This window comes from Musa acuminata, chromosome BXJ3-1 (assembly GCF_036884655.1).
Source record: "Musa acuminata AAA Group cultivar baxijiao chromosome BXJ3-1, Cavendish_Baxijiao_AAA, whole genome shotgun sequence".
In the NCBI taxonomy this organism is placed as follows: Eukaryota; Viridiplantae; Streptophyta; class Magnoliopsida; order Zingiberales; family Musaceae; genus Musa; species Musa acuminata.
The window spans coordinates 44,843,677-44,860,398 of record NC_088349.1 but is presented as its reverse complement, the minus strand read 5'-3'; the positions used below and the strand labels follow the sequence as shown (position 1 = coordinate 44,860,398).

At 39.1% G+C, this 16,722-nt stretch overlaps 1 protein-coding gene across 1 annotated transcript; it reads left to right on the top strand.

Moving 5' to 3' along the window:
- The first annotated feature begins 826 nt into the window (after window positions 1–826).
- Window positions 827–16,471, top strand: LOC135629637 (mitochondrial carrier protein MTM1-like). Its single transcript, XM_065137316.1, has 10 exons — window positions 827–1,193; window positions 1,407–1,496; window positions 2,528–2,656; window positions 2,754–2,813; window positions 4,501–4,671; window positions 5,944–6,043; window positions 14,778–14,869; window positions 15,004–15,153; window positions 15,372–15,430; window positions 15,719–16,471. The coding sequence occupies exons 1-10, from the start codon at window positions 930–932 to the stop codon at window positions 15,849–15,851; spliced, it is 1,248 nt and encodes a 415-aa protein (XP_064993388.1). The 5' UTR covers window positions 827–929; the 3' UTR covers window positions 15,852–16,471.
- Window positions 16,472–16,722: the final 251 nt, after the last annotated feature.

Below are 16,722 nucleotides of genomic sequence, written 5' to 3'. Positions count from 1 at the left end.
TTAAATCATAAAATTGATTTTGTGATTTGTTTATTTGGCACCTAACGCAAATAAGTGGTGAAAACAGAGGTCGAAGTCATTGGACGGAGTGCCTTTTTTCCTTGTTGACGTGGCAACTGATGATTGGATGTGCTGGTCTCCGTCTGAGCCGACGCCCCTGCCGAGCCACTCGATCGGCCTGAGCGCACATTCTAGAAGCCGGCTGACTTGGCCGGTCCTCCGCCTCCTTCCTTGACAGTTTATATATATATATATATATATATATATATATATATATATTAAATATATATAAATATATTTTATATCACAATAAATTGGAAAAATTACGTATATTACATATATAATTATTCCTACAAAGTTGGAAAAGTAACAAGTAGTTGATCATTATACATACTGATAACCATTTCAAAAGGATATATAAAGGGTCAAACAACACTTTATGTTTTATTTCTAAAAAAATATGATAATAATGATTAATATTAGTTTTCTTGAGTTTAAACAAGAGTGACATATATGAAAGTTTTAATATTTAAGATCTTAAAATGTTAGTATAACGTAGATAACCTTTCCTATTTCTTTTAATAACCTTCAACAAAACCAGATTACTTATTTTAATGTGATAAAAATTATTTACTTGAATTTAATATATATATATATATATATTTAAAAACAAAATACTTAGAATATATTTAAAATATTAATACAAGAAAAAGTTTCTATTAATATTATTTTAGGATGATAATTTTAGTTTTTAGTTTTAAAGGATTATTATACTAAACTTAATTTTAAACGATATTTATAGAGTTTTGGGTCTTCTATTTTTCAGTTCTTTGATCCTTTTTTTGGCCTCCCGTTTCCTCTTTTCTAGGGTTGTAAGTGGATCTCACCGAGAGAGAGAGAGAGAGAGAGAGAGAGGTGTGAAGTTGGAAATGGTGGGTTGCTCGAGGCATGGCTTGCCTAAGTGGATCGCGGCCGCCACCAGAGTAGACCTCGACGGGGCCTCCTCCTCCCCTGGTTCTCCCAAGTCCGATGCCTCTTCCTCCTCGTTGCGGTCGTCGTCGTCGTCTTCTTCATCCCCTCAGATCATATCCTCTTCTCCCGACCCCTCCACGGGCTTCGGGGAGAGGGCGCTGTCCGCGGCGGGGGCCGCCGTGCTCTCCGCCGTCCTCGTGAATCCCCTCGACGTCGCAAAGGTGACTCTTGGCTTTTTTTTTTTTTTTTGCCATGTTCTTTGTTATCCTGTGTCAACTAGCATTTGACGTCGTTTCTTTTTCCTCACTGCGATTGCATCTCACATCTTTTATTTCTGGATCATTTGAAATCGAGTTTCTAGTGCAAAAAAAAAAAAAGGTTCTTTCCTTCTGGTTTTTTCTGGATCCTGAAACTGTCGTACCTCATAATCGCAGACAAGGTTGCAGGCGCAGGCAGCTGGAGTTGCATACTATCCTTTGCAGCATCCATATGGAAGACAAATGGCGGCCCTTGGCCCAAGCACGGTACGTTATTACCTATTTTCCAAGGCTACTGTTAACAGGAGATGATCGTTCAGTGGTAGGCACTTTCATTCTTGAATATGTCTATCTAGGATAGACTGATATTTGGAAGGTGACTAGTAGCATTGCCTTCAACTCGATCAATTAATTTTGCTGCTTGCATACGACTACAGCTGCTCATTCTCATTCTTAATCAAAGAGAAGTTTAGCAACTTCAGAATGCACTGAAATTCGAGTCTTGTGGGAAGATGCCGGACACCTTATCTTGGTCATAAGTGAAGAGTGTTGATATTGGAAGAATATCATTACTTATTGGCTTGAACTTCATAGCAGACCTTTCACTTCTTAATGGTTCTTTTATTGTAGGGTTGATGACTGTAGTTGGCAACTGCTAGAGAGTTCTCTTAGTTTAGGATCTTGTTTGAGACAATTTGGTTGCCTGATGTATTATACATGTTATGTTTTTAGTCAATATTTAGCAAACTTTTAATAAGAATTGGCTATCACATATCATGGCTTAAGGCTGTTCATATTAAATGTATTGAAAGTTAGAACTAGCATCAGATACTTCTTCTAGGATTTGAATACTAATTTGATGTTATATTGATGATTTGATGTGGTTCATTTGCTGTTTTCTTGTGGACATCTTTGTTACATGAATTGACAACATGAATGCTGCCGTGGAGTATTTATGTGTCTCTACCTATATCGGTTGACCTAAAAAGGGAATAGAATAATGTTTTATGAATTTTTTTTACAAGAATAGCATTGACCTTTAGTTGGTTTTTGAGAAAATAAAAATCATTCGGACATGCTATTTCTGGAGAGCCTAAATAGTATTTTTGTCATGAAGGATCCTACAAAAAATTTTTAGAGTTGAGATTGTAATTGCTAAATTATATTATAGATTCTCATTTAACTTTTTCCTAGAAAAGATTGTCTTCAGACTGTCTGACCTTCTTTTATTGTTGATTTATGTGTTCTCCTTTTCACCTTATATTTTGTGGCTGATATGATGTTGATAATTCTCCCAGTTGATTTCGGATTTCAGATGCTCCCCATCATGCACTCGTGCTGCAGTTTTTGGTACTGAACCAGTTTGCCCTCCTGAATGTTTTCACTACAAGGGAACAGCAGATGTTATATATAAAGTTGTTAGACAAGTAAGTATTCTAGCTTAGTGGATATAAATGATAACTGTTTTAATTGCTGCAATGATCCAACTTTGAATATCTCTATCTTAATGTTGAAAATCTGCAGGAAGGCTTTGTTAGATTGTGGAGGGGTACAAATGCAGGATTAGCATTGGCTGTACCAACTGTTAGTTGTCACTTCCACTTCCCATGGCAGCATATTTATTCTTGATGCTGTTGTGATTCTTCTTTTGCTTTTATCTAAGAACTTGTTTATCACATGGCCTACTTACAGCGATTTCATATAGTAAAGATGGTTTATTTGCAAAGTTGATCTGTATATGTAATAATGTTATAAACTACAAGCAAATTTTTTCCAGTGTTTTTTCTTTAATGTGGATGTACAATGTAGAGATTCTAACATTAGATTAGTCCCGACAAATTCCTCTTATATATTCTTGCAATGGTCAAAGATACTGAGGTACCATTTCATGCTTATTGTCTAGTAAGCACACAACTTTGTGATACCACATCTACAAACTTTGGATTTCTTTATCTTTTATATTCCATCGAGCATTTTTTACTATTCCATTGGCTGATAGGCGAAAAGGTTGCTAATTTACCTAGCTTTGAAGTTTACCATTCTTTTCTGATTTTGGTATTGTTTTGCCTTCTAAGATTTGTGGTCCTTATATGCAATAGTTATGTGTTTTTCTTGGAATTGATTTAAAACAATAACTTGGTATTTAAGATTTTGTATCTTTCTGTAGGTATGTTTGTGAATCAACTATAATCAATAAGGATAATTGTAAAAGAGTTTACTATTTTCCAAATGTTGATATTATATCTCCTCATTATAGGTTGACTAATCCATTTCAAACAAGTTTCTGATCCATCTAAAGTGACTAGCTAGACCAAAATTCACATGGGTGTCTTACTTTCATGATATTCTCATTCTAGAAAACTTTCTAAAGATTACTACAAGGACTCTTTTCGGAAGACCGTGGAGCACTTATTGCTCCATCATTGAGGCTTCACATTTCAATTGTAATTGATTCATATCCACCTAGGTTAACCTAGAGGAATTGAAAAAAAAAATATTATAGTTTTGTCCCTCTCTTGTCTTTTTTCTTTTTCTTTACTTATCCTCTTTGTCCCTCTCTTGTCTTTTTTCTTTTTCTTTTTCCACCTTTTTCCTCTTGTTCCTTTTTTCTTATATCAGTTATGGCTGGTATACTGCCTGATGCACTATATAAATTCAATGAACGACCAACACAAGGTGTAGTATTGGTATTGAATTCCTAGTATATACGTCAAGGATGATATCTTTCAAATTTCAAAATAGGATAGGTCAGGTGAAACTGAATCCAATTTGAGTTTTGGATTTGATTAGACTCGAGGCCTGTTGAGCCAATTTAGTTTTTTCTACTTTCTGTTATCTTCCACACCAATTAGCTTTACCATTAAAGAATCCTAAATTCCTGATGATGTGCTGAATGATTCAAGGATGTATTTTTGTTTATTATCTTTTGGTCCTCGAAAATAAGTCCTAAAAAGCACTCAATTTTTTTTCAAAAAAGTATATATTAGTAGGTAGGAAGGTTATATAGTACTTTTTGTTGGGGACTTGGATCAAGTAGAATTAAGATAGTATGCAGGGAACAAAAGAAATTATCTTATTATGGATAATCGTAATCCATTACCGGTTATCCCAGTGAAATTGCAATATTGTTTAAGTAGGAAATCTGACAAAAACTGACACCATGTTTGAAAATTTTCATTAATTAAATTCTATTGGTATGAACCCAGATTACAAACTGGAACTTTTTTATTTGAAACTGGTTTTTTGATACCTTTGAGAATTTTTCATGCAGGTAGGAATATACTTACCTTGTTATGACATATTCCGCAATTGGATTGAGGAGTTCACAGCCTGCAATGCTCCAACGTTGACACCTTATGCCCCTCTATTTGCAGGCTCATTTGCACGCTCATTGGCATGTGTTGCTTGTTCACCTATCGAGCTAGCAAGAACACGTATGCAGGTAGCCTTATATTTGCTTGTTAATGATTTCTTATGGGCCATGTCAGCTTGTTAGTTTTTGAATTTTATTAAATGTACCTTATTATTGTTAACTTATTTATTTAGCCTGTATCTAAAATCTTGGTCCTTTATCCTATTAACATATCTTTATTTATTATTTTCCCGGCATGTATTTTACGGTTGACTTCCAATTTGAAGAACTCATCTGGTACTTCAGTCCAGAATAGGTTTATGCAATAGAAAAACTTCTAACATTTTTTTTTCTAAAATACAGTATGAAGACACTAGAGACGCACAACTATGCTAGAAGTTATAGATCTCAGTAAAATATTGCATTATGCATTATGTATTAATATTGCATCTAGTGAGCTGATTCATTGTGAACAATTAAATGTATAAGAACTGTTAAAAGGTCTTATGAGACATGCAAAATATGTCTATTAGGCAGGTTAAAGGATGCTTAATGTGTGATTCAAGTTGGTACATATCCAGCCAAAATTTTATTGTTATTTTTGTGGTTAGTAAGAGATAGCGCAGACATATCTTTGAACAAGATATACCATGAATAGATTTTGATGTAAGCATGGAACACGTTCCATTAGAGATTCAGGTCATCTTCCAGTTCCATTTCAGAAGCACATTCATTCAACAATCAAAGATTGTGATAATAATGAGATAATGCTTGTTTTTGCGGGTCTATTGTATCTAAGGCATGAGTGCAGTCCTTCGCATCATGATAAGGTTGGTTTTTATAAAGCGGGGTGACTAGGTTTGAGTTATCGAAACACCTTTTGCAGATATGGGAAAGGCTTTGTATATTAACTATCACCAGACCCCACATTTCTAGGACCCACCCCATCCTTTCTTATTGTATTTGAAGCATACAGGTTCACCAACATACCAATATTCCCTAAAATCATGTCTGCAATGCCATTGGTTCCAACCTTGTTGTTGAACGAGTAATATATAATGAATACTTTAGTAGTGGCACATATTGATTAGCATAGTTTATTATAGCTATATTTGATGACACTTTTGTGTGGGTTCTTATATAGTATAAGAAAAGATAGCCAAATACGAACCATCATAATTCATGTCCAAATAATAAATTGACTCTACCTTGTTATGTACAATGTTCTTAGCTGGAATCAGAAACCTATTATTGAAAATTGTCTGTGTTAGCTATATATCAGCATCATGATCTGTTTCCTTTTGTTTTACAAATTCAACTTCAAAAATATTATATTGAAAAATTAATTAGTGACAATAACAGGCATATAAAGAATTGCAAATCGGAGCAAAGCCCCCGGGAATGTGGAAAACATTACTTGATGTTCTATCATCTCTTAGGAGTACCAATAACAATCATAACTGTAAGTTGATAGCTTCTATTACTCCTTTTATTGTCGAAGTCCTTTCAAGAGATCTATTCTGTAAGCTAGCTTGCTTTATGACATTTTCCTACTCAACCATCATAAGTGTTAGTTGATAGCTTCTTCTACTCCTTTTACTGTTTAAGTCTTACCAAGAGGTTGATACTATAAGCTAGCCTGCTTTATGACATTTCCCTACATAAATCATGTCTACTTGGTTACAGAATCATGTAGCATTTCTTTCATCTTGTGCCAAATGTAGGAAACCAGAAACTGAACCTATAATATCAATTTTAAACTATAAAAGATGAATGCTTCAAATTTCTTGTCGTATTTGTATTTGGATACGTGCTTTTGAGGTACATTTAAAGACATACCGTACTATCACGAATGGTCATTGCGCACCCACAACATCTTCGTCAACGAACCGTCCGTCGTTTTTGCGTGCTTGTATAGATGTTTGGCAGCATGTTTTGACTTGGTTTTGTGTGTTTTTGCTTGAAAACTGTAAGCAAGAACAGATCGCAGCGTTGCAGAGCGACTGCTCACCATGCCAGGCAAAATCGCCCTAAAATGGCTCCGTTTTTGTGTGCCATGGCTTATTTTCTGTAGGTTGCGGTGCAGTGCAAAACGTCAACCATCTCAGCACCCTGGAACCCCTCGAGTGGCACAGGGGTGGATGGGGCTTTGGGGTAGTGTTGGGCATTGATTGGATTTCACAAGTTCGCACGTTAAGTTGATGGGAACTTGTCATCGTGCCTGACACCCGGTGAGCAGTCGTTTGCGGACTTGCGACTGCTCGTTTTGCCTTTTAAAGTCCTTGTTTTCTCTGTCATCTCTTTTCTTTCTTGCACATCAAGTGTTTGCCGAATTGCTTGTAAAGTTCTCCTCTTCGTGAGACGTTGGGACTTGTTCGCCACTCATTTTCAAATTAATTAATTTGCTCCTTTTACAAGTCCTACGGGATCTGAGCGAGGTTGCAAATAGGCTAACCCTTTGCGGACGGATAACGCAAGGGCGCCTTATGACTTAGGCAATCCCAGCTAAATCCGAGACATTGGTGCAAGGGTGCTTCATGACTTAGGCAACTCCAGCTAAGTTCGTGACATTATGGTATCAGAGTGGGCAAACTACTCGAGCAAACAACGAAAAGGTTTCGCAATCTCGCCATGGCGAAGCATCATGGCGAATCGAGCAAGATGGGGCAAGTCGGACCTTTTCCCCAAGCAATCGTAGATAGGCTACAAGTGTAAACTCGCTCTCAAGCTGTTGGAGCCGCTTAGGAGGAGCACGACAACGAACAAGACGAGCGAGAAGTTGGCTATTCTCCACGAGCAGAGGAGGCGTAATCTGGAGTGCCAACTGGGAAAAGAAGCTACAAGGAGACTTACAGCTACGGAAACCCGCTTTGACATTCTTGATGCTAGTTTGGAGGAACTCTACCAAGACCAATGAAGGCTTCTTGGGGTAGAGAACTCGCAAGAAGAAGTTGAATCTTGGATCGACAAGGTCGAGTCCCTAGTCGATCGATTGACGGAAGACACCAAAGACTCCGTGCAATATCTGCACGGAGTCGTGGCGGAACTCACGTCCAGGGTGACATTGCTCACAAAGGCTCTTACTGCGGCAGGGAACAACACCCGTGTTGTTCCGCCACAGAACTTAAGGGCACCCGAGCCGCATTGCTACGAGGGTGCCAAGGATGCAAAGGAGATCAAGAATTACCTGTTTGACATGGAACAGTACTTTCGAACTACAAGGCCTGATTCTGAAGATACCAAAGCTTTGATAGCAACCATGTATCTGAATGAGGATGCAAAACTTTGGTGGCGAACACGTTAGGAAGAGATCCAACAGGGTCAGTGTCGAGTGGACACATGGGAGGACTTGAAGCGAGAGTTAAGAACTCAATTCCTACCTGAGAACACGAAGTTCGTCACAAGAAGGAAGCTGAGACAACTCTACCAAAGTACTTCCATTCGGGACTACGTAAAGCAATTTTCTACAATGATACTAGACATATAGGATACGTCCGAGAAGGATAAGCTTTCAGCTTCCTCGATGGCTTGAAGCCGTGGGCACAACAGGAATTGCATCGAAGGAATGTTACCGATGTGATCGGGGCAATTGCAGCCGCGGAAAGGCTCATTGACTTTGTTTTCTCAGAGGATTCGGGGAAGAAGAAACAATCTTCGAGAAATTGCCCACACAAATATTCCCGAGTGAAGGAGTCTGGGGGTGAGCAAAGGAAAAGGAGTTTCCACAAACGATCAAGCTCAAAAGGCAAGGCCTCAAAACCTGACGGATGTTTCTTGTGTAGAGGACCACACATGGTGAGGGAGTGCCCACAAAAACAAGCACTCAATGCCTTAACAATATCAATCCATCCCCCCAGATCGGACAAGGGCAAGGCCGTTGCCCTTAGTTCGAGTAGTTCGGAATCCAACAGCGACGATGAGGAGTCGCAAGGACCCCGAATAGGAGCAATACGTTTGTTGAATGCGTTGTGGGGTCAAGTGGGGGAGAACATGAAGATGAAGCTGCAGAAAGCAGGGAGTAGCGAGCTGATGTACGTGGACATCAAGCTAAATGGCCGAACAACCCGTGCGACGGTGGACACGGGTGTTACCCATAATTTCATTATTGACCGAGAAGCTAGGCAACTTGGGCTAAACTTGGAGAAGAACCCAAGTCGGATTAAGGCAATGAACTCAGAGGCTGAGCGGATCTCCGGGCTGGTAAAGGCAATACCCATCAAGATCAGGGCATGGAGCGGAAGCACAAACATGATAGTGATGCTAGTGGACGACTTCTAAGTGATTCTCGGAATGAAGTTCATGCACACGACGAAGTTGGTGCCAATGTTGTTCCTAAACTCCCTATGCCTAATAAGAGGTGACGATCCCTGCGTGGTTCTAGTTTCTCAAGGAGGAACCAAGGACCCACAATAAATATTGGTATTATAACTGAAAAACGGGGTACAAAAAGGAGAATTTACTTTTGTGGTCATTATAAAGCTAGAGCAACTTGACGTGGAGGCCATTCATGAACCTGCTATGGTGGCGAACGTTTTGAAAGAGTTCATAGGCGTCATGCCACCTGAGTTGTTGAAAACTCTATCGTCATGCATAGGCATGGATCATCATATCAAGCTGGAGCCGGGAGTGAAGCCTCCAGCGAAACCACTATACTGCATGGCTCCTCCAGAGTTGGCAAAGTTCAGGAAGCAGTTAGATGAATGCTAAGCAGTGGTCTCATCCGCAATTCTAAAGCACCGTTTGGAGCTCTAATCCTTTTCCAGAAGAAACAAGATAGGAGCCTTCGATTATGCGTCGACCATCGAGCCTTAAACAAGGTGACGGTGAAGAACAAGTATCCAAAAGAAACAAGATAGGAGCCTCCGATTATGTGTCGACTATCGGGCCTTAAACAAGGTGGCGGTGAAGAACAAGTATCTTATTCCGCTCATCGCAGACTTATTCGACCAACTGGGCAAAGCCTTTCGGCCTTCGGTCGGGTTACTAGTAGGTCCGCATTGCTGAAGGCGATGAAGTGAAGACTACCTGTGTGATCAGGTATGGAGCGTTCGAGTTCTTGGTGATGCCTTTCGACTTAGCCAACGCTCCGGCCACATTCTGCACTCTCATGAACCAACTATTCAAGAAGTACTTAGACAAGTTTTTGGTCATCTACCTAAATGACATCGTTGTTTACAGCCAAATGCTCGAGGAGCATGTCGAGTACCTTCGAACAATTTTCAAGGTTCTTAGGGAGAACACTTTGTTCGTGAAAAGGGAGAAGTGTTACTTTGCTCAGACGGAGATTTTGTTCTTGGGGCATCGAATCGTCGCCCATTCGGATGGATAAATCAAAGGTGCAAGTTGTAGCGGAATGATGAACACCAAAGAAGGTACCGAAGCTGAGATCCTTCCTTCGTTTTGTCAATTATTATCGGCGCTTCATAGCTGGGTACTCGAAGCGCGCAACTCCACTGACGGAGTTGTTGAAGAAGGAATAGCCTTGGCGATGGCCAGACCAATGTGAAGCGACATTCGAAGACCTAAAGGCTACTGTGTTGGAAGAACCGGTACTCAAATTGTTTGATTATGGGAAGCCCTTCAAAGTCCATATGAATGCTTCAGACTTCATTATTGGAGGATTACTCATGTAGGAGGGTCACCCGGTGGCCTACGAGAGCTGCAAGCTCAACGAGATCGAGCGATGGTATGTGGTGCACGAGAAGGAGATGACAGCAGTGGTCGACTGTCTAAGCGTTTGGCAGCATTACCTTCTTAGATCGTGATTTGTGCTAAGGATGACAATATCGCAATGAGTTACTTTCAAACTTAAAAGAAACTCTTCCCAAAGCAAGCACGATGGTAGGACTTCCTGGCTGAGTTTGATATGGTAATAGAGTATAAGCCTGAAGGAGCAAATGTCGTGGTCGATGCTTTGAGCCGGAAAGTGGAGCTAGTGAATGCCATGCAGTTGGAAGGCAGAGGCTAAGCAAGTCAGTTACACTCCAACTTTCTTTCCTGATGTAACTAATCGAAGAGGGAAAGACACGACAATTTTGGGTTTAGGAGGGACTCGTCTACACTAAAGGGAATATAGTTTATGTTCCTCGAGCGGACAATTTGAGGCATGAACTCTTAAGAGAGTGTCACGATTCCCTTTGGGTTGGACATCTGGGTATTTATCGAACGTTGGCTCTCTTGGAGATGGCCTTTTATTGATCGAAGATGGGGACTAATATAGAGGAATATGTTTGAACGTGCCTTACTTGCCAATAAGATAAGGTAGAATAGCGGAAGCCAGTGTGACTTTTGGAGTCGTTGCCCGTACCAGAAAGGCTGTGGGAGAGCATTTCCTTGGACTTCATATCAAGCTTACTGGTAGTAGGGGACTGTCACGCCCCTTAAATTTAATTCTCATTCAGAAGGTGTGAACCTAACTCAAAACTGATAATATTAGAATTCAACAAACAATCCAGGATCCAAACACACATTTGAGGATATTAAGAAAACATTCAAGTAATTCACATTCATAATTTCATAATTCACAAAACCTGAAGGAGCAAATGTCGTGGTCGATCGGATGTTTCAGTTTGTAATTGTACTCTAAAAATTTCAAATCAGGTAAGCACAGAAAGAATTGAGTCTAGTTTCCAATAAATCATACTTTGCTTGAATCTGAGTTCCCAGCAGAAAGTTATAAGCAATTAAGCAACAAGAGGTCAGAAATTACAATCCCTGTTTTGCAGAATCTATAGGGTTAATTGAAACAGAAGTCTTAGTAGGCATTTAAACTCCAAATCATTCAATCTAGGTATCAAAATAAAGATCTTTGAGTCTACTTTCAAATGGATTAGGTTTTGCCTAAATCAGAGTTTAGTGCTAAAATTTAGGTCTGAAACAATGCATAGAGGTCAGATTACTGAAAAATTACAGATTCATGGCTTTGTATCAAAACGAAAGAAAGGTATGGTGCTAAGCTGAAATCTTTCGAATTATGTAGAATTAAAATGAAAACAGAGATTAGGATTACTATGGGATGGGGTTAGAACACTTGCCTTAGACAAGTTTGATTCCCAAATGTGGAGAAATTGATGCAAAACCTCAAGCAAAGCTTCTTTTTCTTCTTCTTCTTCTTCTTCTTCTTCTTCAAATCCTCTTCCCCACGTTGGCTACAGGAAGTATCCCTCCTTTGTTAAGTTTTCCTTTAATCTCTCATATAATTACTTAGGTTTGGCTAATACAAGGGTTGCATAGCGGCAAGCATGCATGAAACGGACTTATGGGTCATCCATAGAACCAACATGGGTGGCACCATACTTAGGTTAGTTAGTGACACATGTCCTTTATTTTTTTTTTAAACTTAATGTGAATCTTTGATAAATCATATCAATTTTCTAAGATTCATATTTAGGTCCCTAGCCATAAACTTCTAATATAAAATTATTTAATATAAAATAATTATTAGCTAATCCTCATATTTACAAACAAGCATTTACAAAATTTTAAAAAAATTGGGGATGTTATAGGGACTCGATTCGATACTCGTGGTGGTCGATCGGTTTTTAAAGTATGTAACATTCATTGATGCACCCTTACACTGTTCAGTAGAGGAGGCAGCCAAGTCGATGATGAAGAATGTGATGAAGTATTAGGGAGTCCTGCACAATATCACTCGATTCGATACTCGTGGTGGTCGATCAGTTTTCAAAGTATGTAACATTCATTGCTGCACCCCTACACTGTTCAGCAGAAGAGGCGGCCAAGTCGATGATGAAGAATGTGGTGAAGTATTGGGGAGTTCTGCACAATATCATCAATAATCCAGATGCACGGTTCTTGGGATGATTTTGGACCGAGTTATTTAAATTGTTGGGGTTTAAGTTATACTTCTCCATAAGCCTTCACCCCCAGATGGATTGCCAAACTGAAAGAATAAATTCACTCCTTGTGTAATATCTTTGGCACTACGTGAGTGCCAACCAACAGGATTGGGTGAAGCTATTGGACATAGCCCAATTCTTCTACAACTTACAGTGAAGCTCTACATCCAATAAGAGCCTCTTTGAGATCATTACGGGATAGCAGTCGTCGACTCCTCACACCTTGGCGATTGGTTATACTAGGAGTAATCCATTAGCATATCACTTTACAAAAGAATGACATCGAAATACAGATATTGCATGGGTTTACTTGGAGAAGACCAAAAAGATGAAGTGAGCAGACTTAGGAAGGCGACCACAGGAGTTTAAAGTAGGTGACTTAGTGTTGGTGAAGCTCTAACCAACATCACTCCAGTTCTTTAGGCATACAGTGCACAAGGGATTGGTGCGCAAGTACGAAGGACCCTTTCTAATTATCAGCAGGGTAGGCAACGTTTCCTACAAGTTGCAGCTGCTGACATAGCTTAAAATTCACAATGTCTTCCACGCAAGCAACTTGAAAGCCAACTACTCCGATTCGCGAGAGCCGAGATGCTTCATGAAGTGTTCCAACTCAACTACCCCCCACCAGAGCCTTCTATGAGAAGTGAGTCGAAACTATTTTAGCGGATCGCAAGACAATGCTACCTAACGAAGCGAAGCAAACTGAATACCTGGTGAAGTGGCAAAAGCTTCTCTGAACATAAGCTAATTAGGAGCCTGAAGACGCCCTACGACACAAAGTAGTCATCAAAACCTACCAACAAGCATCGATGAGGGCATCGACAGTTTAAGTGGGGGAGAATGTCACAAACGGTCATTGCTCACCTGCAACATCTCCGTCGATGAACCGTCCGTCACTTTTGCGTGCTTGTACAGATGCTTGGCAGCTTCTTTTGCCTTAATTTTGTGTTTTTGCTTTAAAACTTTTAGCAAGAATAGATCGCAGCGCTGCAGAGCGACTGCTCACCACGCCGAGCAAAACTATCCTAAAATGATTTCGTTTTCGCGTGCCACGGCTTGTTTTCGGCAGGCTACGGTGCGGTGCGAAATGTCAGCCATCTTAGCACCCTGGAACCCCCTGGGTGGCATAGGGATGGAAGGGGCTTTGGGGTAGTGTTGGGCGTTGATTGAATTTCACAAATTCACACGTTAAGTTGATGGGAACATGCCATCGCGTCCGACACCCCGTGAGCAGTCGTTTGCGGACTTGCGATTGTTCGTTTTGCATTCTAAAGTCCTTATTTTCTCTTTCCTTTCTTTTCTCTCTTGCACAACGAGTGTTTGTTGAATTGCTTATAAAGATGCCCTCTTCATGAGAAGATGGGACTTGTCCGCCGCTTGCTTCGAACTAATCAATTTGCTTTTTTTATAGGTCCTACGGGACCTGAGCGAGGTTGCAAATAGGCTAACCCTTTGCGGATGGATAATGCAAAGGTGCCTCATGACTTAGGCAATCCCAGCTAAGTCCGAGACATTGGTGTAAGGGTGTTTTACGACTTAGGCAAATCCAGCTAAGACCATGACTTTGCCGCAAGGGTGCCTCATGATTTAGGCAATTCCAGCTAAGTCTGTGACAGTACACTCTCTTAAAAGATTTAAAATTTTAATTAGTAAAAGAACATATCTTTTTAATACTTGGATGGTACTTGTTGACACTTCTTTGTAGAACTTTGTTTTACTTGACGATAATCTTTTAAATTTTAATTGTAGATATGATCTATATGTAATTAGTTAGACTATCATATGTTGTAAAGCATCAGATTATCATTAATGAATTAGTATAATGACCATCCCTTATTATAATTTCCTACTATTCTTTCTGAATGCTTTGATTTGCCATGCTAATTAAAATGATCTCTTTCATGTTGATGTTAGTTAATTGTATATTATTTTGTATTATAATATGTAAATTTATGATTTAACACTATCATAGTTTTCAAGCTTTTCATATATAATTTTATATATCTGTAATATTTTTAGTGTGTTATTAGTTTCTGTCTCATATCCTATTCTTTTGATTGACTTTTTTCTTTATTTATAGTGAATGTAACTACATACTCTGAAACTGGAACAATTATCAAGATTTTCATATATTTTATTTGTATTAGTAATAGTTATCATTTCCTTTTTTTTTTTTCAGGTTTTGACTTGTCTATGTATCTATACGTTGTCCTATCGAAATCACATGTATCCGTGCATCAGTTTTTTAAATAATCTTGTACCATCTTCATGTCCTGTTGACTTTTGTGATTAAACTATTTATGATTAAAAAATAGCTGGTATTTTTGCAAACAGTGCAGGGCTATCGCATCCTATGGACAGGTGTGGGAGCACAACTTGCTCGTGATGTTCCATTTTCTGCTATATGTTGGTCAACTCTTGAGCCGGTAATTTTCTTTCTACATCACAAATTGATGCTGCATTTTTTGTAGGTCTTTGTAGATTCAAATGTTGAACTTTTTCGTAATTGTCTATCTTTTCATGTACTTGTGTTAAATAATTGATTTACCCTATCTTACAGATTCGCCGAAGATTACTGTCGCGGTTTGGTGAGGAAGGCAATGCAGCCAGTGTACTAGGGGCAAACTTCTCAGCTGGTTTTGTTGCAGGGAGCATTGCTGCTGCAGCCACATGTCCTCTTGATGTTGCAAAAACACGGAGACAAATTGAGGTTCGGTATTGGAATTCCTATACTTATTTCTCTTTTCCTCTCACTTCAGTAGAACTAGGTTAAGTTCCTTTTAATGTATGATCTCATGACTATTTTTGTTTGATTGTTTTGAAATAGGATATTCTTCATCTTACACCGATGGACAAACTTAACTAATTAGACTAAAAGCCTTTCTCAAGATTTATTCTTAACCATTTTTATCTGGATGTTCATTCCAGAAGGACCCGTCAAGAGCACTAAATATGACCACAAGACAGACACTGGTAGAAGTTTGGAGGTATGTCTCTCATTCTTGTAAAGATTAGTTTCATTAAATAGTGCCACATGGCGATGTAGATGATGCATATTGAAGACCATCATGGAAGGTCCTCTTTTGCATCCATGGCAAAATTGCTAGTCGTGAGATTTCTATAATCCTTGAGTCCTTCAAAACTTTTGCATCCGCTGAGAAAGTGACCACTTTTATGTTTAGTGACATGGGATGACTGGCTTGCATGTGCACTTTACATGTACATGGGATGACTGGCTTCTCTCAAATTATGACATTCTTTAAAAAAAATTGCAGGACTGGAGGTATCAAAGGTCTCTTTACAGGTGTAGGTCCTCGAGTTGGACGAGCGGGCCCTTCTGTTGGAATTGTTGTTTCCTTTTATGAAGTTGTGAAGTACATTTTACATCAAAGGCACAACAGTTCATGAAAAAGCAATGTTGTCAGACATGGAAGACCACCTCTCTGTATCTTATCTTGGATGGTGCTTCTACACTGTCGGCACACGAAGCAATGAAGGCTTAATGCAGTTGGAAGTGTTGAAGTCAGTCATTTTGTTTCAGCATTCAAAGTGGGGCTGCAATGATGGTTGCTTTTGGCCTTACATAGATAGATAGGTTTTGAAGGAATATCAACCACAATATCAAATAATTGCCATTGGATCGTGCTTTTGCTTTCATCAAGTGTTCATCCAATTTTGTCACAAAAATATAATCGCTGTTCGGTTATCTGGCATGGAACACAACCGTTGGAGGTTGCACACCAAGAGGCAAATACTTTTTATCTTTTCAGATTTATTTTTGTGCATCAGTCTCATTTACTATACCGAAACACTTCTGTGAAAATTTTGACTGGTTGGTCATCGCAGCACAAACAATTATTGTTGTACTGATGCATTGTAAGACTACTACACTGATCCAAGACATCAATTGGTTTGGTCATCCCAGCCCAAACAATTATTGTTGTACTGATGGATTGTAATACTGCTACACTGATCAAAAACATCAATTGATCGTCTAATAACCTACCAATTTCTAGCTGCTTTGTTTATGGTAGTGAACTGTCCAGATTGAAATGCACCGTTTAGCAAATCATTGTTTTACAAGCCCCAGTGAATTTTGACTGGAACTGAAACTTGCAGATGTCATTTACTGAGGTGTTATGTTCTTGGTGTTTGATTATTACTTTGACTGCACTGCATCGGTGGCATCAGCTGTGCAACTTCTCCATTTGCCAGATTGTAAATTACTAGCTCGAGAATTAATGACAGATTTCCTCCAAGAGAACTTTTTATCTTCTAC

Coding starts and splice junctions, on each gene's coding strand:
- LOC135629637 (XM_065137316.1), top strand. CDS start 930: ATGGTGGGTTGCTCGAGGCATGGCTTGCCTAAGTGGATCGCGGCCGCC. Junction 1,194..1,406: donor ATCCCCTCGACGTCGCAAAG/GTGACTCTTGGC, acceptor TCATAATCGCAG/ACAAGGTTGCAGGCGCAGGC. Junction 2,657..2,753: donor TATATAAAGTTGTTAGACAA/GTAAGTATTCTA, acceptor GAAAATCTGCAG/GAAGGCTTTGTTAGATTGTG.